A 24,626-nucleotide genomic window follows, 5' to 3' on the forward strand; every position below is an offset into this window, starting at 1 on the left:
AGACGCCATGCTCACTACGCCAGTGGTTCTCTATATACAGTATGTCGGCTACCGATCGTAGATCGGTATTTTCAAAATAATCTAGAAAACGTGAAGTATTTTTAACAACACAAATCTTGTATTTTCAGATGGGGGTCCGCAGACAAATATATATTAATGTGGGGGTCATTGACATGAAAAGGTTTGAGAACCACTGCACTACGGCATCTATCTTAAACTTCACATTACGGTTGTTACAAGCAAACACAGCCCAAGACTGGTTCAAAAATGAAAAAGAACAAAACTTTATTAATCATTAATTGTGACCCATTCATTGCTTTCCAAAACTGACATGTAGATTTGATGTCAAACATACACCGCAACAGCTCCAATTACAAAACAGCTGATTTCTAGTTTAAAAATATTTTTTTCTTTTTTTTTACAGTTTGTTACAGTGTGGACTCAAGTACATATATATATATATATATATATATATATATATATATATATATATATATATATATATATATATTCATTATATAATCATATTTGATTTATGTTCATTCATAAATAAAAGCAACAGGCTAGTTGCTAGGGACGGCTATCTTACAATGAACATCCGGAGACAATTAGCAGCCTCAAGTTCTTGCTCATGGGCACTTGGACAGGATACACTGAGTACAGCGGGGCTTGAGACTACGACTTTTCGGTCATCAAACCACACACCCACCTCTCCATCATCAGAGGCAAAGGCATCAGGCCATGCTGTGGAAGCTATGGGTGTATTTCAGTTCTTTGTAGATGGTTATCATATTCTATAGAGACATGCCAAGCTCCTCTTTCTCTCCGTTTCGGCCATGAAGAGCGCCATGATGCATTTTGCAGTCAAGCGCAGCCCTGGGCATGCCCGTACCGTCTATGGCTGACCATTACATCAACCAGATTCACGTCCTCTTAAGTCAAGGATGTTATTATGCCGTGAACGTGGCGAACAAGGATGATTGTCCAAGGGGGAAAAAAGTGGAAGGGTTGTGGTTTTCACATTCGCAAACGTTACCCTAGTGGCATATGACCAGAAGTAAACGTTTGGCCACAACCTGGGCGGCGTTTCGGTTTCGTGGCTTCAAACGGAACGTTAGCCCAACAACAAATATATTGAGGTAAAAAAATGTTAAAGTGTCCGTTTGAGCACGAGTCTGCCTCCGCCCTCTCTCGCTCTCACGCCTTCTTGAGAGTCTCTCCATCCGTCGGCTGTGTCGTCGTTTTCTCACAGCGTTCCCATTGGCTCCCCGAAGCGGATCCTCTGGCCGGCCTCCAGGTTGAAGGCGAAGTCCTGCGGCGCCTCAAAGAGCAGGACGATGGTGGAGCCCAGGTTGAACTCGCCGACGTCGTCCCCCTTACACATGGCCACGCCCCCTTTGCCGCCGGCGGCATAGCTGAGGTCGTTGTAGGAGCCCTTGTGGTAGCGCGCCACGTTGGTCCTCAGCTCCTGGTAGAGGAGAGACAAAGTTATATAAATGATCAATAAATGTTTTTTTTTTGGGGGGGGGGGGTTTGGCCTGGGCCGCTGCGTGGAGATCCAGGCACCCTAGGCTGCAGTGCCAGCCTGACACTGTGTCGACTCCCGATCCAGATGACCTTTGCTGCGTGTCACCCCCCCCCCCCCACATCTCTCTCTCCCATTTCCTGTCAGCCTACTGTAATCTATCAATAAAGGCAAAAAGCCCCCAAATATATATTTAAAAAAAATAAATGATCAATAAAGTCACACTGAAAAGAAACATCTAAATCTCAAAGTCACCGACTCACTGATCATAATCATAGGACTCTGTGACTAATAGAAAACTGAGATCAGAATGTCTGACCACTGTGACTGATACAAGACTAACATCAGACTACCTGATCACTGTCACTGATACAAAACAGAGAGATCAGACTACTTGATCACTGGAACCAATGCAAAACTGAGATCACACAACTGTCAACAATAAATAATAGTCTTATTATTAGGAATACAATTTGCCTCCTATGTGAACTGCACATAGAATAGGATAGGGCTAATCAGTCATAATGGTGGTTCTTGGAGAGCCAAATATTATCTGAGGTGGTACTGAGACCAAACGACACGCACTTCACAAAAGAGGCAGCAGGGGGCTCTGTGGTGCTGAACACCCTCATAGTGGAATCGATAGGTAAAATGAGGACAGATAAGACACAAAACCTGGTAGGATGAACATGTAGTTCTCTTTACATTCCATCTTTAGACGTTTGAATAATTGTATTGTCTACAAAACATTGTCTTCTGCGGGTCTAAGGCACACAGGCATGTCCAAGGGAGAAAAAATAATGAAGAAAGAAAATAAAGGTTCCCGGGGCGTTTCAGGCAAGTGGCCTTCTTCAGGGCAGTCTCAAGACTAAGACTGCCTTGAGACCATAATAATAATAATACTTTTTTTACATTATATTGCACTTTACATTTGAAACTAATCGCAAAGTGCAACAGTACAGAATAAAAGGCATTTGCATAAAAACAACACATCTAAATAAAGGAGTCTAAAAAAAATAAAATTAGAAACCTAGGGGTAAAACCAGAATAGCTAACCGAATACTTTCTTAACCCTTTCAATCCGGAAACGCATCTACAAATGTCTTCTAAATCCTAACAGTTTTCTGAAAACCGTATGTTCCTATAATAATATCAGTGGTTCTCAAACTGTCAAGGACCCCCACAATTATTTTGTTCAGGGACCCCCCCAGAAGCAAAGATTTGAGTTACAAATGTTTGCTTAAAATATATTTGCTTAGAATATATATATTCAAAGATTTGCACAGATTTTCATGATTTAAAAAAAATAGCAGATCTACAAGCTCATGGGCGGCACTCGGTGCCGCGCTATGAGCTTGTATATCTTCTATTTTTTAATAGCCAAAGTATAAAATAATGGCTAAAATCTAAAATGACACAGATACGTTCCCGGTCTTAACACATTTACCGCCAATCCCGAGATATCTCGGGATATCAAATCCACCCCGTTAACCGCCTATCCCGAGATATCTCGGGATAGGGTCTTTTTGTGGTTTAATACACGATCGTGCTGTTTTCTGTACCATCCTTGATTTTTTTCTCTTCCCATTCGCTTTCGACTCATCCTTGGCAAAAATAACCGTTTCCTGTTTCGTGTTTCCGGTTTTATCTCGAGTTAACTGGTTTTGCCCTGTTTTGGCTAGACATGGTCGTTTTCACATGGTATAAAAAACGAAAGGGAAAGCTCCGGTTATATTTTCTTTTCTCTGGACGACGAACAGTTATCCCCTCTGTGTTTACCAGCGGTCTGACACGCGAACGGTCTGACACGGATATGGTGCCTGCAGCCTGTTTGCGCTGGCAAAAACTAACTCAAGACAGCTCGCCTCAGAAAACGTAATTCTCTGGGGGCTGGCACATCGATCGTGTGTGTTTATAAACACGGTAAGATGATGGATACATCAAAATGGATATACAAGTTCTGTGACCGGTTGAAAAGGTTATAAAACACAAATCGCTGGCACTGGGTCAGTATTTATGAATAAACTCTGGCAGTGAAAGTGTTAATGGGTTAAAAAGCAAAGTCTTTAGTCCTCTCTTGAAAGCATCAACAGACTTGCAGCTCTTTGTGAGTTCCACAGTTGAGGGGCAGGTGAACAGAAGGCCCGGTCGCCCATGGTGCGGAGCTTGGGGGGTGTGGGGGGGGGGGGGGGGGGGTTAGTGTTTCTAGAGCGGAGGTTGCGAGTGGAGGTTTGTTTGCATACAGTTTGTTTGTATACAAGGACCATTTGTCATGACCGCCAGCCACACCAGAGAACAGGTGCCATGATGACCACCACATGTTATCCTGACCACCACAGCAGTAACAGACCTTTGCCACACATTTTTCTCCCCACCAAGAGCACTTTGTTGTATACAAACAAACACTCGACCCACTGAACATTTCCTTTTTCATTTGTTTTTGTTAGTATGTCAAATCATTAGTAGTAAGCTGGGCTCACTACATGGTCAGACAATGTGGTTATGTGTTATGAGAAGTGGTCAGTCCTTTTTTTTCTTAAATTTAAATGATACACATTTATTATGCACAGAATGGGAAATAAATCCCAGCATTTCCTAACTCAAAATGGGCCACTAGTGATCTATTCCTGTCAACCTTTATTTAGTTAATTTGTATCCATTCTCTGCATCTCGCAGTCCCTTTCCCTCCATCACATGTGTCTTATAAGGTGGTCTGTCACAAGTTCCATATCCGCAGGTCAACTGTGTTTCATCTTATTTATACTGTACTTGGTAGTGCTGTGGAGCGTGTAGAGCAGCTATTTTCACATGCGCTGGCGCTTAACTAAGTATAAATCAGGCTTAACTATTCACCCACACACCCCAGGATAAATGGTGCATTTATATAGTGCCAAAAGCACTTTAATTACAATGTGCATTACATTCACCCATTCACACACACATTCACTCACCGACAGGGGAGGAAATGCAAGGAAGCAAACTGCTCATCGGAAGTAGTTAGCGGTTCAGTGCCTTGCCCAAGGGCACTTTGACACGAAGCCAGGAGGAGCCGGGGATTGATACAGGAACCTTCCGATTACCAAGCCACCGCTCTGCCTCCTCCTGAGCCACTACTAATTATGAGCAACTGTTTTATCAATCCATTTCTTAAATTACCTTTCATTATGTTCTGATGCCATCTAATGACTTGAAAAGAATGTTAACGTTAAATGTTAATCTTTATTTGTGAGATACTTATTCTCTAAGGAATATATTTTATTATAGTTATGTTATAGTTATATACTGTATTCAAAGCCATGCGGTTATTAGAAAATACACACTCGAATCAGAATAGAGTATTCTCTGTGGCCGTGCTAAAGAAAGATTAGGGACAACAACATGATTTCCCTATTTCAAATATTCAGAGGAAAACATTGTTAAATCATCTGGATTAAGGATCTGATGTAACTGGTGTGTGTGTGTGTGTGTGTGTGTGTGTGTGTGTGTGTGTGTGTGTGTGTGTGTGTGTGTGTGTGTGTGTGTGTGTGTGTGTGTGTGTGTGTGTGTGTGTGTGTGTGTGTGTGTGTGCGTGCGTGCGTGCGTGCGTGCGTGCGTGCGTGCGTGCGTGCGTGCGTGCGTGCGTGCGTGCGTGCGTGCGTGCGTGCGTGCGTGCGTGCGTGCGTGCGTGCGTGCGTGCGTGCGTGCGTGCGTGCGTGCGTGCGTGCGTGCGTGCGTGCGTGCGTGCGTGCGTGCGTGCGTGCGTGCGTGCGTGCGTGCGTGCGTGCGTGCGTGCGTGCGTGCGTGCGTGCGTGCGTGCGTGCGTGCGTGCGTGCGTGCGTGCGTGCGTGCGTGCGTGCGTGCGTGCGTGCGTGCGTGCGTTACATAAGTGGAACCCTGGCTCAGAAACTAAAATAGGTTCTGTAGGTCACCAGTTTTAGCATAACATTGGTATTCAGTCTGTTAAGTCATTCAGTGCCACTGGCCAAAATTCATTGTAAAAAAAAACATTCAGTGCCACAGCCAAAATTCATTGTAAAAAAAAAGTGCTTAGGAGCCGAGATACAGCCTTTTTCAGTAAGAAGTTAAACAAGAAGTGAATGGAGCAGAACATTTTCAAATCATCATATCTTGGGTTCTGAAAACCTTTAAAAAAAGAAAAAAAAAGAAAAAATGTTTTTTTTAACGTATTTGATGTCCTGTGGCACAGGGCTTATTACATTGGACGTATTTTACGTCCAGTGGCACTAAATGAGTTAAGGTAAGAGTCAGGGGGAGACGCAAGCTAGCAACTAGCAAACAAACAACCAGCTGGAGAAACCTAAACTGTGGGTAGTCGGGGGACTATTTGTACCTCATCAAAGTAAACACGTATGGACCCCACGTTGGTCGCTCCGACGGCGGTGAGCGAGAAGAAGCCGTGGCGCCAGGCGCCGCTCAGAACCACCCGCTCATTGTGGCAAAATAATGCCTTGATCCACCGAGCAATACCTGGGTTGACCGACATTAAAGAACCTAGAGGAGAGAGAGAGAAAAAGAGAGGGGGCAGGGTAGAAAAAAGGTTAATGCTTAGGATAATAAGGATAATCCTTTTTTTTAACAGGTCGTTCAATTAAGTCCTTGCGGTCTTGTTTCCAATGAGAACCTGTGAGCAATTAGGGGTTAAGAGTCTTGCTCAGGGACAAATTTCATTTCATCGACACATATGCTGGCCTGGCCTGGAATCGAACCTGGGGCAACCAGGGCCTCTGGCTCCCTAGGCGGGCTCACTAACCACTCAGCTATGGCCGCCCCAGTATGGGGCCCCAGTATTAGTATGGTAATCGCCTGTAACCTCATGAATCAGTTTTGAGCCTTCAGGTTCTCGATTCGTCACATTTCAATTACTGATTGGCTATTTTGAATTATCCTCCTCTGTTTGAGTGCAGTAAACAGTTGAATATGCTACAGAATAAAAGTATTACACAAGCATCAAAAATATTAAATACAAAAATCTTTGATCTTGAAAGTATTGGAAAATGTGGAATATATGTATACAGGGATAATCTTTTTTACATACATCTTCTCTTCTGGGGGTCCCTGGCACAAAATCTTTTCAGATAGTCCGCGAGTATTAATTAGAATGGGGTACTAACCAGGGAAGTGTCTCCTGTGTGATACGGTCCAGTCGGTAGGTGAATGGAAGCAGTGGTAGTCTCCAGGAGCCAGATAAACCACACAGTGATACAACTCGTTGCCTGGCTGAGTCACCAGCAGCTCCTGGAATGAACCTGTTTCGTCTGAGCGGAGAGAATTCATGGATTAAAGCTAAATAAAATCTCATGACTGAAAAATGTTGATGTATGAAAGGAGCCCCCACCACACACTAGCGCTGATTCCTAAACAATTTACACAATATGTTTTAGTAATAGTGTTCCCGCTGTTCTACATACTGCCAACCAGGTGAAAAAAAATCACAGATTGAGGCTTTAACCTTTGCTTTTATATGAAATATCCGAGACGATTAAGATTTTATGGAAGAAGCTTCTGAACATATTGCTAGTTTGATCACTTCAAATGCTCTAATCTTAAAATAATAACAGAAAATAGCCCATTTTCAAGCTCTCACAGAGCTTGTAGATAGGCTATTTTCGCTGTGTAACACGGTTCCATAGAAGACACGCTGGCTTCTATGGAATCCAAATGACGTCGTGGCGACTGAGAACTTAAATTATGAGAATTAGAGAAATGAAAGAGAGAAGTAAGCATCAGTTCTTGCGGTCTACCGGTCTTGTGGTTTGGGGTTTAAATTTAAGTCTTGACTTTCACACAGAGGAAGGGTTTGGTCCTCACTCTTGTTCATGTCCAGCCCGTCGGTCCAAGTCAAAGGTCCAAGGAATGACTCCAGGCTGTAGGTGACGCCTTTGACTTGTTCAACCTCACAGTTACGAACACGACCGAAATGAAGGATTTTACCGTCCGCTGGGCTGATCTGGACAACAGAATACACCAGGAGTAGAGGACAAAAGAATACAACTGAATACTTCAATTTACAATTTAGGAATTTAGCAGAAGCTCTTTATCCAGGGCGAATTACAGTAAAGAAGGTAAACACACACATCAAATGCAGAGAGAGAGTGTAGTGACTCAGTAATCTAGGATGATACTGTAGGTAAACCAAGAACCTAGCATCAGTCTAAGCAATATAATATCAAAGAGTATACATCAGAGTAGAACACGATTATGTAACATACACAGAGTGGAAGAGAATAGCATAGAAACGGGTAGAATGCAATATGAAAGCACAGAATAGGGTAGAATAGATGGGTAAAATGGCATGTAATAGAAGAGAGTAAAAGAGTGCAGAACAGAATAGAATAAAGTAGCATAGAAGCAAATATAGAATAATATAAGAGAATACAGTAGAATGTAAGAGAATATATCAGAATGTAACAGAGTAGAATAGAACATAATGCAGAAGGATAGAAGAAAATATAGTTCAATGTACCGTAGTAAAAAAAAAGTAATAGAACAGAATATAGAAGAGAAGAACAGATCATGTTTTTAGAACAGCCTGTAGTAGAATAGAAGAGTTCAACATAATAGAGTAGAATATGACATTAGAATAGAGTGTAAAACAGAACAGAGTAGAACATAGGACAGAAATGAGAGCAGTGTGTCTGTCTGTCTGTCTGTCTGTCTGTCTGTCTGTCTGTCTGTCTGTCCGTCTGTCCGTACCACACAGCTGGAATCACACAGTGGTCTGACTTGAGGTTTCAATCTTCGTCTGAAGAATTCTCCCAGGTTCCTGTAGTGGCGCAGGTCCTCTACCTCTGCCTCCTGTGGAAGGAGGAGGAATTACAGTATGTCACTTATCATCTATCCATCTACCTATATATGACTATCCATCCAGCAATCAATCAATCAATCAATCAATCAATCAATCAATCAATCAGCTCTACCTGCATGTTGACACCAAAGGTCCAGATGTACAGGCTGTAAATGGGTTTCCTCATCCAGGTGGGCAAATCCACGGCGTTCAGACGCCCCCACGTCCTCGACAACAACCTGGTAGGAATGGACTTGTATAGCGCCACCTGGTGGAGGACAGAGAGAATGGCAGACAGGGCGAGAGAGAAGAAAAGTGATGTATTCCTTTTTCCTGCCCAGTGGAAACAAGAATAAAAAACTTGGGGGACATACAAACGCTGTAGATGGCTAGGCCCTTATCTGATTTATACTTTCGTCACACAACAGCACGCGGAAAATAGATGATCTACAAGCCTACACACAACGCGTCACGGATGTGATAGATGGAGCATAGATTATTAGGCATTACGCACAGAGTTACTTTTCAGGATTCAAATTCAAAAGCAGCAGATCTGCGAGCTCAAAATGTGTCGCATTTTGAGCTTGTAGATCTGCTACTTTTGATGCTTATGTATGAGACGTTGTAGTATGATCAAGTACGGCATTCATTTAAGGAAAAACACAAACGGTTTCTGCCCGACAGCAACAATATGAAATGTCAAGAGTACATGAAGAAAAACAGTATTATAATAAGAGAAAGCACACAAATGATCAAATTTTGCGCTGATCAGTCCAGCGCTTTGAGAGATTAGCTCCAGACACACAGACAAGACAGACCCTTTTTTAGACGGCTCGCCTCTGTGGATCCACAGCGCACATTTTTTTTAATGATTCATTTTAAAAGTTCATACCGAAGTGCCTCTGGACGCTCACACAAACACACACACACAAACACGCAAATTCCTGTTTTTATTGTATTCTATGGTATTCTACAATGAGAGTGCTTACCCTGATGCATTGTAAATCTGTTGTTTTCCACTATATGTGCGTACGCTGGTGTGTATTCCACTATAGATGTATGTACGCTGGTGTACTTTTATTTGACTATAGGTGTACACACCCTGGTGTATTCTACTATACGAGTACGTACCCTAGAGGGACGGAGTGTCACAGCTGACAGGAAGTAATACAGGAAGGACAGACGGCCGGATGGCCGCGAGACACAACTGATCTCGCCTAGTCGCCTCCGCAGAGAGAACTGAGGTAACTGGAGCCTGAAATGGGATGGACCAATGTTACACACATGTTCTTGTATGTTGTATTTGATTTGACCACTCTCTAAAAAGGTAGAACAGATCCTAGATCAGTGACATTGCAGCCAAGCAATAGAAAGGAGGACAAGAATCAGATGCTAGACCAGCGACATTACAGCCAAGCAACAGAAAGCAGCACACGGATCAGATCCTGGATCCTCCTAGAGAAAGTTAACATCAGCCCGTTTCATGTATGGTAAACATTGATCTGCAACCGTGAATTTTGAGGCTGTTATTCTATGTGCTTTTTTCTATTAAATTACTGAAATACGGTCAAAGTGTGTTGGTTTGTGGAGATGATCTCATTGAATAAAGTGTGTGGGTATCAGAAGCCTTTGTTTGTTTGCTACAGAGCTCATGTTTCTTTCATTTATCCCAAAAAACTAAACCATGAAAAAAAACTTAATTGGAAATCTGAAGTAGTGGAGGAGGAGAAAACAAATAGAAGTTGAATATGAGAAGGAGTAGGAGAAGAGGGGTAGAGGAGTAGGACGAGGCTACTTGACAGCCTCAGCTTGCTAGGGCTACTACTGTTGCTAAGAAGTAAGGCACTCTCTGTGTCTCACAGAGTCTATCCCCAGTCTAACAATCTGAATTTAACCAAGTGTCTCTCTCTCAATTCCAAGGGGCTTTATTGGCATGGGAAACTTATGTTAACAAGTGAGAAAAACTAATACAAATCTAAATAAGAAACGTACAGTACAGCATGTACAAGATATAGGCCTACTAGAATAAAGAAATTAAACAGAGCCGTGTTCCAACATTGCAATCGACTACAGAAACTTTAAAAATAGCTTTTTCTGTTAGAAAAACAAACATATAAACAATGATAACTTGACTTAATATAACTAAATAGGTATCCGTTCTGTTTGTACGTACGTACGTACAGTGGGTCTATGTACCGGGATCAATACGGTACAGAACAGGTTGCACAATGCTTTAGGAAAGCACAGAAATTAATAAAAGAGTACACTACAGCCATCCAGACCATGGACTGTTTCACTACCAGACTCACAAACACAATTCAATATAATTATGCTCTGATCACTTGCACATTCTGCTGCAAGTGTTGTATATGTGTTTATAATTCTTACCATGCTTTGCTATTTTTACAATTATTTGTGACTCTTTCTATATAATCTCGATATTGCCTTCTACGCATTGTCACTTGCGATGTCACACAAATGTCACTGTTCAGAATGGCCCTGTGTTATACTGTGTTTTTTGATAAATAAAACACTTTGACCTCGACTCTCTGTCATTCTCTTCCTTCTTGTCAAGTCTCTCTCTCTCTCGTACCCCCCCCCCCCTTCCCCCCCGGCCCCACGTCCTCCACCTCCACACACGTGAGGAGCAAAGCCCCCAGGCGGTGGCATATCTCACCATCTCCGTGCTTTCCGCACACTTCTTGGTCTCGTGCACATGGCTGCCAATCTGCCTCGTTTATCCACTTCTATCCTTCTTCTCTCTGTCTACCAGAGTGATGGAGAGAGCGAGGAACTGTCGCACCCCCTCTCTACTGAAACCACGCCCACTTAGTTAGTTATCCTCCTTTGTCCCGTCTTCTCTCTTCTTCCAGATGGAGGGATGGAGGGGAGAGAGAAAGCCTGGTTTAGCCAATACTGTGGCGGCTTTATGCTTTAATGTACAGGTTCCGAAAAAATACTGTAAATAAAGTACAGCTACTGTAGTACTTACTGCCTCTATAGTACTGTAAATAAAGTACAAATACTGGTAGTACTGCTTCTAAAGTACTGTAACTAAAGTACTGTCACTGTAGTAGTGCAACTAAAATACTGTAACTAAAGCACTGTCAATGTAGAACTGCTTCTAAAGTACTGTAATTTTCCAAGAAAGATACATGACAAACAGACCTGCTAGAGCAGAGGTTCTCAAAGTGTGGTCCGGAGACCCCCAGGGGTCCTTGAGAGGGTTCCAGGGGGTCCCCAGCAAAATGAGTAAACAAGGCATCGCAATCAGTGTAACCACTTTAACCCTATATACATCGGATATTTGAAAATAGCTGATCTACAAGCTCACAATCTGCTATTAAAAAAAAGAAAATCTTGAAAAAAGACATTTGTAATATTTTTTTAAACATTTTAATAACACAAATATTATAAGCTGGTCCCAGACCAAATCTATTTAGATGGGTGCCGGCCAAATTCATAATTTGGGGGTCCTTGGCAAGAAAATGTTTGAGAACCACTGCGCTAGAGTTGTGCTCCTCCGGGTAAAAGGCTGCTGGCAACACTCTCACACAGTCATTCTGACATCATTGACTTTCTTCCTGTGCATGGCTGGACTTTCTTCCTCTATTTCTGACTCAAAATGGTGAAATTGACCGAAAGGTTGACTAGTTTGCATGCCTGAACACCAAGACGTACTAATAAGGAATGCTCTAACTGCCTGTACAACAATGTTATTACAATGACTAAGTCCTACCTAGGAATGTTACTACTGCCTGTACCACAAGACTTAAGACTATTACACTAATAAGTACTACAAAATGATACTATTACTGCCTATGCTACAATTCTATTACACTAGTTCATACTAAGTAATACTACCACTGCCTATACAATACTAGTATAACAACAAGTACTACCAACTAATAATAAAAGTAAAAAACACAACTTTACCTTTCCTTTTAATAATCCTTTAAAAACACAAAAAAATTCAAAGCCTTAAAGGCAAAAGGATGTTTCCCCTGGCTGATCCGCTTACACAATGAAGTCTGCCAGACCAAATCGCCTCCCCTTTAAGTTGCTCACACAATGAAGTCTGTCACACAGAGAGCCTCCCCTTTAAAGAGGCTTCCAGTCATTGGGAGGGCAAAAAACAAAGATAAGAGTGAGTCGACTGTCAAGAGTAAATGACTGCAGGAGATGATGAGAGGCAGAGGGTCCTAGCGTTTCCCAAACAGTGGGTCGGGACCCATCTTTGGGTCGCGGACCATTTTTTTAATGGGTCGCGACTCGCAAGTAAATATCTCCTTTTTCCCCCCCGTTTACTATATCTAAAAAATATATATATTATTTCAAAAGATTTAAAAAAGTTCATCAATTGAAAAGAATTCCAACATTTTCCAAAAGTATTTCATAAATAAAATAAAATAATTTACATAAATACATTAAAAAAAAACATTTAAGAATGAGTGAAAATAGCAGATCTACAAGCTCGCAATGCGGCGCGAAGCGACGCGTTGTGAGCTTGTAGATCTGCTATTTTCACTAGTTTGGGTCCCGGCCAAAATGTCTAATTTCTCTTTTGGGTCTCGAGCTAAAAGGTTTGGGAACCACTGTAACTAGCGAATCCCAAGCAAGTCCCACACTCTGCGATTGGCTGAAACACACAGAGGGAGAGCTTGTTTTTGGTTCACTCAATCTCCTGTGTATGTTCAAGGTTTTATAACAAATGCATGAGTTTTTTTCAAATCACTGGACAACAACGGCAGTGCGCCATTTGGCGCTTTGGCTGGGCGGGTACTGGGTAGTACACCGACTTGCAGCCACCAGCACAATAACTAAATTCACCTGTGACCTCAACAGGATTTACAGCCCACACAAACACCCTATTGATGCCAACAGCTTATTAACCAACCCTGGCATCCGTATTCTCGGAATGCCAAAACTAAAAAAAAAGAATTCCAGGGGGTCCCCAGCAAAAGCAGTTAATACAGCGTCACAACCATTTTATCCATTTACACGTTGGCTATTTAAGCAATATTACACGAGAGGGTGTGCTTTACCGTCATTATTAGCACGCCTGTGATGCGGTCAGGAACGAGGCGTCAGCCGAGTTCCGCCGCGATCACAGAAGTGCTAATAATGTAAGGTAAAGCACACCCTCGAGTGTAATATTGCGATTATACAACAGTTACCAACAAAACACATCCAAATGTATTCATATTGTGGGGCAATTCATAATAAAAAACATTTCGCTTATCCGTTTCCCTGTAAAGAGAAGAGTTTGTTTGACTGAGACAAAATAGTCCCTGTAACAGCAGCACTCCGAGTCATCGTCTCATCAACACAGCTGATTCCAGTGTATGTTATACTCTATCGTACGAAGGTATCGCACGGCCAAAATAACTGATCTACAAGCTCACAACGCGTCAAGATGGCGATGCGTTGTGAACTTGTAGATCGGCTATTTTTGCCGTGCGATACCTTCGTACGATAGAGTATAACATACACTGGACTGTTAACGAAATGGGAGTAATTTTACTTTAACACAGGAGGATATTTATACAGTATGGATGTTACCATTGAAATAAAGCACACTTTTTTCCAGTTATTCCTTTTATTATAGGATTTTAGGCGATTTAGTGTGCTCTCTTCTAACCATTGATCAACCGTAAGTCCACCAAATAAGTCAAAATTAACAACATAGTCCATTTTGCGTAGCTGTTTGTTCTCCGGTGGCGGCGGTGGGTACTGTCTGTTTGTTTTCCTACCGTGGGACAGCGTGACTTCACAGCACAGCTGTGCAATATATGGTCTAATCAGGTGCGGACTGCAGTGCGGAGTGATTTATTTAATGTGATTAGGCCCGTGCCATGATGCTGGTTTGAAGCACGGCTAGAAAGCTATTTCAGCCAATCAGATTGCTTGGTCGGAACTACCTGTTGTATAATAAAAAATATCACATCTACAAGCTCACAGCGCGACACTTCGTGCCGTGCTGAGAGCTTGTACATGTGTACATATTTGTTTGCCTCCTTCGAAGATCTCCGTGCTAAGTTTAATTCACCCCATTCTCATCTGTTCCGTTATTTTCAGGCCCGCGACTACGCCCGTACCAACTTTATACCTTTGGCTCAGTGGCTAACAAGATACTCTCTCTTCCCAAGGCACAAGGCGGGAGCTCGAGCCTATATGATCTTATAGCAACACTGAAAGTGTTCTCGCTTGCAGGGGTTTGAGGTAAATGGGAAGCAGAGCTTGAGCTCGACTTGGCAGATGAACAGTGGGAAGAGGCAGTCTTTAGGGTCAATAATACATCCTCATGAGCTCGCTTACTGTAAGTCTAATTCAGTTCAAGATCTTGCACCGGGTTCATTTTACAAAAGACAGACTTAGCAACCTTTTTCCAGGGACGAGCGACACCTGGCTGTGACAGGTGTGGCTTGTCACCTGCCAACCATACCCATATGTTCTTCTCCTGTCCCAAGCTGGCTGAGTTCTGGTCTTGTTTTTTCAAAGCCCTAAATATCAACCTCGATCCATGCCCCTTGGTAGCCATCTTTGGGGTGCCCCTCACACCTGCTGGTTTCTCCTGGAAGGAATTAGACCAGGGGTCTTCAACAGGGGGTCCGGGACCCCTAGGGGGTCCTCAGAGCTACTATAGGGGGTCCGCCAAATCTTTGTGTGATAGGATTTAGTTTTTTTACATTAACCACTTGAACCCTAGAATTGTTTTTCTGAGGGGAACATTAGCCGAAAATAGCCGATCTACAAGCTCTCAACGCCTCGCGCTGCAAGGCGTTGAGAGCTTGTAGATCGGCTATTTTTGGCAAAGAGGCTATAGGTGTAGAGGGAAAAAATAGTAGACTAAGTAAAAAAAAACTTTAATATGAAACACAATTTTATACAATATAGAGGTAGAGCGGGTCCCCGCTTCATCTCTCTCTCAGCTAGGGGGTCCTTGGCCTGAAAACGTTGAAGACCCTTGAATTAGACGTTGTAGCCTTTGACCTCACTCATAGCCCGCAGACGTATCCTCCTGCACTGGAAAAGCCCAAGCCACCACCTCCTGGCTCAAGGACTCTCTAAGAGGCTCAATTGCTACTTTTTATGATAGATGGCAACCGCTTATCACATTTATAAACACCCTCACATCCCTTGACCCAGACAGATCCTAAATAAATACTCCTTCTCTGAGGTGAGCACCTCAGATACTCTGACGTAAACTCCGCCCATTGTATCTTGGTTATTTTTTAACCTACTTTCTTTTTGTCTGTTTTCGTTTTGTTGTTGTTTTAGTTTTTTGTTGTTCTTGGTCAATTTCAGTCCTGTCTGTGTCTCGTCATGTCCCATAAAAGTAAAAAAGAATCATGGTGATATGTTAATATTAGTAACCAACCTTCGTTTCTCTGTACCACCTGTTTCACCAATAAAAATAATAATATATATATATATTTTAAAAAGGTAATTTCTGTCGATTATGCAAAAATAATTACAATTATCTCAAATCATTTCCATTGCGATTATGTAATAATTGTGACAGGCCTAGTGATGGGTGTGATGTGATGGAAATGCCGTCACATCACACCTATCCGGTACTGGCTCTAATGTTGTTTCTTTTATTTCTCCTGGCCGATCAATGCATCTACAGTATATAGCCAGCCATGGACCATATTGACATACATGCAGCATATTCACCTGCATCTACAGCACAGGAACACTCAAAGCCAATTGATCCTACATGATGCTAGAAGACATACAGTACATACCAACAGCCATGTTTTGCTTCAGCATTCATTCGGTTCCATCATGCCATGTCTATGGCAGTGGTTCTCAAACTTTTTCATGTCAAGGACCCCCAAAATGATATGTATCTGGCCGCGGACCCCCATCTCAAATATTTTGTTCCAAGGACCCCCAGAAGCAAAGATTTCTGCTACAAATGTTCGCTTAAAAAATATATATAGGTTTGCACAAATTTTCATGATTTTTCGAAAATAGCAGATCTACAAGCTATGAGCTTGTAGATCTGCTATTTTTGAATAGCCAAAGTATAAAAGGTCAAAAAGATTGTGATGCTATATTAACACATTTTGCTGGGTACCGCCTGGAACCCCCCAAGGACCCCTGGGGGTCCCCGGACCCCACTTTGAGAACCAATGGTCTATGTCGAGGTGCAACCTCACTGTGGCAGGAGGCGGAGCCAGCAAAAAGCGGGGCAAAATGTTTGACGTTAAACTTTTTTCACTTGACGTTTATGGCGGCAACCAACCTGGTGTGAACCTGGCGTTCACACGAAGGTGATGTGGAGGTTTCAGACATTTTGTAGCGGAAATAAACGCTTAAGAGCAGTGGTTCTCAACCTGTGGGCCAGGGCCAACAGGAGGACCGTGAGGATATTACAAGTGGGTCCCCCAAATAATTGGCAAAGCACTAAGATTATAATGATAACATAACATTCATTCATTCACAATCGACTGACTGATCATAAAAATAAACGTGCTCTGAAAAATGCACGCGTCCCACTCATCTGCCCACTTAACATGGTTAAGTGGTCTTTCTGGGTGGGCTTTCATCTGGCTACACAGTGCACTTACAGGACCCCTGTCCTCAGCTGTGACCCGTCTCCAGTTCAGACAATGATGTAAGTCATGTAACTACTGTTATCAACATTTATATCAGCACTGTTGCTGACAACCTACAGTTAGGGGTACAAGGATCACAGCCTTTGTGTACGCATGCCGGGGGCTTCCTACACACTCACTCACATAGTGTGTGTGTGTGTGTGTGTGTGTGTGTGTGTGTGTGTGTGTGTGTGTGTGTGTGTGTGTGTCCTCATTGCCATTCTGAACCCATTTGTCCCACATCCACAGACGACACAGCAGCTATTGTAAGCACGCACACACACACACGGTGAAATCGACTGGGATACAATTTTAGTACTGGAATAAATGTTTAGTGGTGCATGCATCATGCATTTTATTTTACTATCATTTAGTACTGTACTTCACAATCTTATTTTATCATTCTTAATTTATAACCATATTGTACCATCATTTTGTACTGTTATCTTTGCAGTCACGGCTAAATTTTTTGGTCCGTTTTAGTTGAACCATGGTACGTTTACTCTGTTGGTCTGGTTCATTTGGAGGTGAGAACATTCAACCAAACTCTAGTGCAGATCAAACAACTGAACCCTGGTTCGGTCCAGTTCCAAGCAAACCACACAGTTTGGTACGTTACATGTAGTTGGACTTAAAATAGAACCTATACTGTTTAAGGTAGCAAACCAAGATGCAGTGCATTGTGTGTTGAATCAAGGACGATATATAGATAGATATATTTAGATATAGATATATTTATGCACGTATAATTACCAGCGTTACCACAGCAATTGCCAATAAGGGGATTGTGGATTAGTAGTCTAGGTTCTTGCCTGAATATGAGAGTGAAAATACGTACCCGCAGATTCGTTCAGGTGGCAATATAATTCAGTCTAACTAAAATCATAGAGAAAATGTTTAGTTTTAGTCTTAGTATCCAATGTTTTCCCCCAAAAAATGCAACAAATGCAATGCCCCATATTACACTAACAAAATAAACAAATAAACAAATCTTTGAGTATTTTCTGGAAGCAGAAATTTAATTAAAACTAAGCCTTTTCAGGAAAAAAAAAACGAAATTTAAACTACCAAACCCACTTCAAAAACGAATTAAAAACAAACTTAAATTGAAAACAAAAAGTCAAAACTAAATAAAAACGAATGATAAAAATTATAATAAGCCTGCTTGAGACGTGTTCATACTGTTCCCACTGTTCTTATTTGCTTGAAGCACCAAATCAGAACAATGACAGCTACAATCCCAACACACTGCTGTTGCTCCATTGCTGTCCACAACAATGGACACAGTGATTTTCCCCCAGAAAAACATTCTGTCCAATAGATGACCTGCGTGACCGTGTGCCATTTGTTTACAAACTAATGACATGCCCAAAATAGGGACCCCGGGGTTAATGAGATTAACCCATTAAGACCGGGAACGCATCTGTGTCATGTTAGATTTTAGCTGAAACCATAATTTTATACTTTGGGCTATTCAAAAATAGCAGATCTACAAGCTCGTAGCGCGGCACTGAGCTTGTAGATCTGCTATTACATTTTTGTAATCGCGAACATTTGTATGTCTTTGAATGTATGTTTTTTAAAGCGAACATTTGTAACTCAAATCTTTGCTTCAGGGGGATTCTACAAATGTCTTCTAAATACGAACAGTTTTTGGGAAAAAACGTATGTGGTCTCAAACTTTTTTCATGTCAAGGACCCCCAAAATGCGGACCTCCACCTCAAAATATATTGTTCCAGGAACCCCCCAGAAGCAAAGATTTGAGTTACAAATGTTCGCTTTTAAAAAAATTATATATATATATATTCAAAGATTTGCTCACATTTTCACGATTTTTCAAAAGAATGGAGAAATCTAAAACATGATACAGATTCTTTCCCGGTCTAAATGGGTTAATTCACACAGTTCGTCTTTGATTCGAGCCACTCTGGGCCCCTTTGCAACCACGGTAACCACAACAATGTCCTCGTACCCATCTAACCGCCGTGCAGGAGGAATACCGTGACCCTCTCATCTCATCGTCCGCCACGGCCAATCACAGCGAGCGAGTGTGCGATGACACTGTGTCACACCATGTTCAAAGAGCTATGTTGTGCACACGCAATGGTCGCCGGTGTCATAAACAATGAGTAACAGTGAAAAGAGGAAGAAAGTCTGCACACTGAGCTGCAACCAGGTACACAACATTAAGGCCATTCAACGTGGCCTTCACCTGATGAAGGTCGGGTCTTCACTTTGTCACATCATGTCATGAAACTCTTCCAACACGAGATAAGGCTTCAATGAAGTCACTTTGAACCCTTCTCTCTCTCTCTCTCACACACACACACACGTTACATGACAAGAGTCCAACCTTATGAACTGATGTCAAGGGAAAGTCCCAACTGATGCAACTAAAATTTCCATCGTGGTCCAAAAGGACCACGATGGAACTAAGCTCTTGAGAGTTATCGTGTTTTATAGCCTTTTTGACAGAAACGTACAAATAGTTTTATGCATTATGCATTTTGTCAATAAATATGTCAATCAATGTCTGTCTGTCCTTTGCATATCTGGAGAACAGATGAAGCCGATCAGATGAGCCGTTCTCTAGAACCTGGTCAACCTGCCCAGGCACACACCCAAACAGGCACGCAAGCTGTTCGCCTGGCATACGGGATCTAGTACTGGCCAAATAATACCATGCTCCTGTCCCTCCGCCACAAGGCAGATGGCTGCATACTGAAATACCCACTTGTCAAGTTATATTGAATGTGAAATATGTATATTTCAAATCAACATTGTGCTTGTGTGAATGTCTTGAAGGAGAATTCCGGACTAGCCTTTTTCTTGCCTTTATCTGATGTTTTTATATCCTAGAACGAGTGCTACAGTAGAACATTTTCATAACTCCATCCCGAGTCCACCGCAGCTAAAAACGTGAAAGATGGTCCTTGTGTTAAATCGCTTATTTTTATCGCTCGATTTTATTTATTTTTTAGATATCTGACAGAAAACTCTCCACAGTGTTTGTGTTAGATAAGCCCCTCCGGAAGTCTCGCAAGACGAGAATTGTTTTCCTCAAGCCATAAAAATATGTGATTTAGCACAAGGACCATCGGCTCACGTTTTTAGCTGCGGGGGACTCGGGATAGTTATGAAAATGTTCTACTGTACCACTCGTTCTAGGATATAATAACATCAGATGAAGGTAAGAAAAAGACTAGTCCGGAATTCTCCTTTAATTGGTGGAGTTAATTTAGATCACTGCATGTATGTCTGGTCCTTGTTTCTGAGCACTAGCAAGTTGAAAGCAAGCAAAGCTCATTACATTTGCCAAGTCTAAAGACAGTAACAGCTTCTCACTGTGATAGTTAGGGGGTGCGAACAGTTAATCAAACTAATCAATTTAATCAATTGTGAAGAATAAAAAGTGCTCAAAAATAGCAATAATAGCAGATCTGCAAGCTCACAACGCATCACAATGCGATGTGAAGTGAGACTGTAGGTTGGCTATTTTCACTATGCATGATGGCGTCTAAGCAGTGGAGTGCATCTTTCTAGTCTATCTATAAATTACAGATAGACTCTGTATGTCTCTCTCCTTCACATAATCTTGAGAATTCATTCGATTGTCTTCACACTTGGCAGAACTATTGCTGAGGGCACATGGAAGTGCAGTGTTGAGTGTTCAGAACAGCCACGCCCCAATACTATACTAGTACCACTAAAATACTTCTAATAACACTAATGACACAAATAATAATAATAGTACTAATAATAGTATTAATACTATAACTTTTTATCCAGCATTGTTCTACAACGTCTTTATGATTACAGAGAAAGTGTCAAACTGAAGCCTTCAATGATGAATTGGTCCATGTTTATGTAGCAGTAGCATATATCATTGGTTCTCAAAGTGGGGTCCGGGGACCCCCAGGGGTCCTTAGGTGGGTACCAGGGGATCCCCAGCAAAATGTGTTAATGTAGCGTCACCACTTAAACCATATTTTATACTTGGCTATTGCTATTTTTGAAAAATCCCCCCCAAAAAATTACACAAATCTTCTCTTCTGGGGGTCCCTGGCACAAACTCTTTTCAGATGGGGGTCCAAATACATATCAGTTTGGGAGTCTTTGACTGGAAAAGTTTGCAGAAGCACTGGCATATCTGACCAACAACACACACACACACACACACACACACACACACACACACACACACACACACACACGTTCTCAGCATCCAGAGGCATTGTGGGAAGTGTTTGCGGTCGGCGCCGGCCGGTAGCCATGACGACAGTCAGGAAGCCTCCCTACCTGAGAGTCGCTGGCTATGTGAGGCGGGACTTCGATGCCCAGCTCAGCCAGCCGGCGGTCCTGGTAGCGCCCGTACTGGTCGTAACCAAGGTAACTGCCACCGCCCGTGGCGAGCAGGAGGGGGAGGGGCCTCATGCGGGCCTGGAGACCTGGGGGGCCCGAGCCATACCGTCCACGCCCTGAAAAATAAGAGTTACTCCATCATTATTTCACACAATGGCCCATAGTGGACTAAATGAAAACGTCTCCATTACGTCTTTTTGTATTTTTTGTATGTATCTGACTATTTAAAACTTTTCATATCAGGGTCCATTATTTATTCAGCATTTGAGCCACGGACCACCATTTGATGAGATATAGCCTCTCTTAGAATATTTTGTTATCGTTGGATACGATTTTGTCCACAATTCCATATATATATATATATATATATTGATGTTGGTACCATAGGAGAGACAACAGGCAAACGTTGATCAAAATAACAATTCTTTAATTAAGTAATGCAGATGTTTAACAATAATTTAACTCTCGAGAGCGTAAAATTAAATGGTTTCATTTTACGCTCTCAAGAGTTAAAGATCTATAAGGGTCCATTTGGTTACCAACTCTCCATCATTTACCTGGGGACCACCTGGAACTCCCTCAAGGACCACTGGTGGTCCCTGGACCACTGGTTGAGAACCACTGATTTAAAATCATGTATGTTTCAAGTATTCAATGTTTTCACTTAAATATAAAACATAAAGTATATTCTAAATATTTCTAGGTATGTTTTTCTCCCCTTTTTTACCTGAATATAGCGGACCTGAATATTTATGAATTTATGATGGTGGTAATGACAACGCAATAGCATAAAACAGAGATCAGTCATGGCAACACTGACCCCTACAGGCAAAACCTTGAAACTACAGGTGTCTAGTTTTTAAACACCAACCAATCATGAAATCAGCTCCAGAGAGACTTTATGAAATAATAGTAACTGTTTGCATTTTGCAGGGTTTTCAGAATGAGAAACATGTTAGTATTAAACCTTTAACACAAAACGTGTAATCAATGACAGGCAAATGATTGTGACCCTGCCAAATGTGATAAGACTGAGAAAATAGTAAAAATCACTTTGCACATTAAGTAAAAGAAATCTCATGAGAATAGAATCCAAACTCAACATGACTGAGCTTAGTTTCTATTGTACCATATTATTTGGATGGTTTGAATAACTGACTTGTTTTGCTACAACTTTATTAAAATGTGAATATTAAATCACATATTTTATCATTTAGAAGGAATGACTCACCAGCAGAGAAGTGACGCAATGGTCCCCGTAGCAATCGTAAAGTTGTCTGAGAGCTGTATGGACAGATAGACAGGCAAATAGATCATCCATCTTCAGATTAGCAGATTTCTACAAGTTTCTACAAAACTAGTACTGCTGGTTTTCTTTCCAACCAGGACCTCTAGTACTGCTGGTTTTCAATCCTACCAGCACCTCAAATAATACTGCTGGACTGGTTTTCTATCCTACCAGCACCTCTAGTACTGATGGTTTTATAGCCTACCCATTGGGAGCAATCAATGCCACCTCACTTCACTTCTTTACAGTTGCAACACTGAATGGTACCAAAACAAAACTTAATAAAGTCAGCTGTATTTGTCCTGTGTGTCTGCTCTGTGTGTGTGTTAAACATGTATTGCCATTTTCGATTTGAAAAATAGCCGATCTACAAGTTCACAAGCATCTCATTGCCACCCCTTGTGAGCTTGTTGTAGATCAGCCGTTCTCGAATTTTCTTTTGACAAATCTTCTCTTATTGGGGTTTCTCTGGCACAACATTGATTGATTGATTGAATATTTTATTAGGCAAAAAATGTAAAACAGCACAGTTACATTTAAAATACTTTGTCTAACAGGTCCGTTCATAAAAGTCCTTGCGGACTTGTTTCCAATGAGGGCCTTGGTATTTAATTCATAGGCAACATATTTTCAAATGGTGGTCCGCGGCCAAAGGGAGCGTACAATTTGGGGGTCCGTGGCATGACAACGCATGAGAATCACTGCATTAACAGGTCCTGGCAAATGTAATTCTCTCCGTCTCTGCTAGCCGCGATACTTGACAGTCATATATTATGTAACAGTCATGGATTCACTTCAACATAGTGTTTGGACGTTCTCCCTTTTTGGCCTGTACATCTAAATAACGTTAAGATTTCAAATATGAAGTGCTTATCCCATGGCCACGGATGTTACAATACTGTATGGGCCCTCAGAAGTACCCTAATTCTCCGTATTGTTCAATAAAAAGCATTTTTATCCAATCGGTGGCCATTTTCTTCGTATTTTCTCCATATACTTTCAACTACGCGACCCTATCGGTTGAGAAGTGTATTGCACTCTGATACATTATAACTATGAGAAAATGGCCACCGATCGGACTAAAATGCTTTTTATTGAACAATACGGAAGATACAGGTACTTCTGAGGGCCCGTACATAATTGTTACATCCGTGGCCATGGGGTAAGCACTTTATATTTGAAATATTAACGTTTATGTAGATATACGGGCCAGAAAGGGAGAAATTGCAAACACCATGTCGAAGTTAATCCATGACGGGACCGTCTTGGATCCATGGCTAGTTCTCTGCCTGCGGCAGCGACAGACGAGAGCTTTTATAAATAATTACAAAGAACATTTAAATATATCGGCTTCCAAAAGCCGTCATATTATCAACTCGAGTCGAGTGCTACACGTTAAATGTCACAAATGATTCAAGTCAACGAAGAACAGCATCTGTACGTTACGTACCTCCACACTTTCCCGAAGGACGCCGCCATCTTTAAAGACAATATTGTAGTTTCTTCCGGAGAGGCAACACGTGACGAGCAACGCAGCCAATCAGCGGGGACGTGACGTAGAACGCAGCCAATCAGCGGAGAGAGTCTTGATGTGACGAAGACGTGAATCGTCGTCATGGTTGTTGTGTGCAGTGTTGTGCGCAAGTAGATAAGTACATTTACTCAAGTACCGTACTTAAGTACAATTGTTAGGTACTTTTACTTTATTTGATTTGATTTATTTTTACTGGAGCATTTCCAATTTTCAGTACTACTTAGAAACAAATATTGAACTTTTACCCCACCACTACAATATTTGAACACTTTAGCTACTAGTTACTTTGTAGAATTTGATTGTTATTACAGAACATTAACCACTTTACCACTATATAGGCTGTTTGAAAATAGACGATCTAAAAGCTCACAACATATACGGTTTTCAAAAGATTTGTATACATATTGAACTAGTGAAATGGGACATTCCACATAAATCTGTGTACCTTACGTGTCTATTAGGAAAATTCTTGCCCAAAGACATTACATTATTATGAAGTTTAAAAAGTAGTGATAAACTTATCATA

General features: G+C 41.6%; 1 protein-coding gene across 3 annotated transcripts; it reads right to left on the reverse strand.

The window, feature by feature from the left end:
* Nucleotides 1–1,150: 1,150 nt before the first annotated feature.
* pisd (phosphatidylserine decarboxylase) lies at nt 1,151–24,049 on the reverse strand. 3 transcript variants are annotated; one of them, XM_080431377.1, is made up of 9 exons: nt 24,017–24,049; nt 22,510–22,562; nt 21,216–21,394; nt 8,443–8,577; nt 8,219–8,320; nt 7,334–7,472; nt 6,637–6,780; nt 5,856–6,016; nt 1,151–1,468 (listed from the first exon to the last, which is right to left on the reverse strand). In XM_080431377.1, exons 1-9 carry the CDS (start codon nt 24,043–24,045, stop codon nt 1,247–1,249), a joined length of 1,164 nt encoding a protein of 387 aa, XP_080287503.1. In that variant the 5' UTR covers nt 24,046–24,049; the 3' UTR covers nt 1,151–1,246. The 3 variants fall into 3 exon arrangements, with proteins under 3 accessions (XP_080287503.1, XP_080287504.1, XP_080287505.1); XM_080431378.1 differs by lacking the exons at nt 21,216–21,394; nt 22,510–22,562; nt 24,017–24,049 and adding exons at nt 9,441–9,564; nt 10,987–11,172; nt 12,246–12,318; XM_080431379.1 differs by lacking the exons at nt 21,216–21,394; nt 22,510–22,562; nt 24,017–24,049 and adding exons at nt 9,441–9,564; nt 10,987–11,175.
* Between the last annotated feature and the right edge of the window lie 577 nt (nt 24,050–24,626).

This window comes from Gymnoscopelus braueri (genome assembly GCF_963280865.1).
Source record: "Gymnoscopelus braueri genome assembly, chromosome: 1".
Lineage (NCBI taxonomy): Eukaryota > Metazoa > Chordata > Actinopteri > Myctophiformes > Myctophidae > Gymnoscopelus > Gymnoscopelus braueri.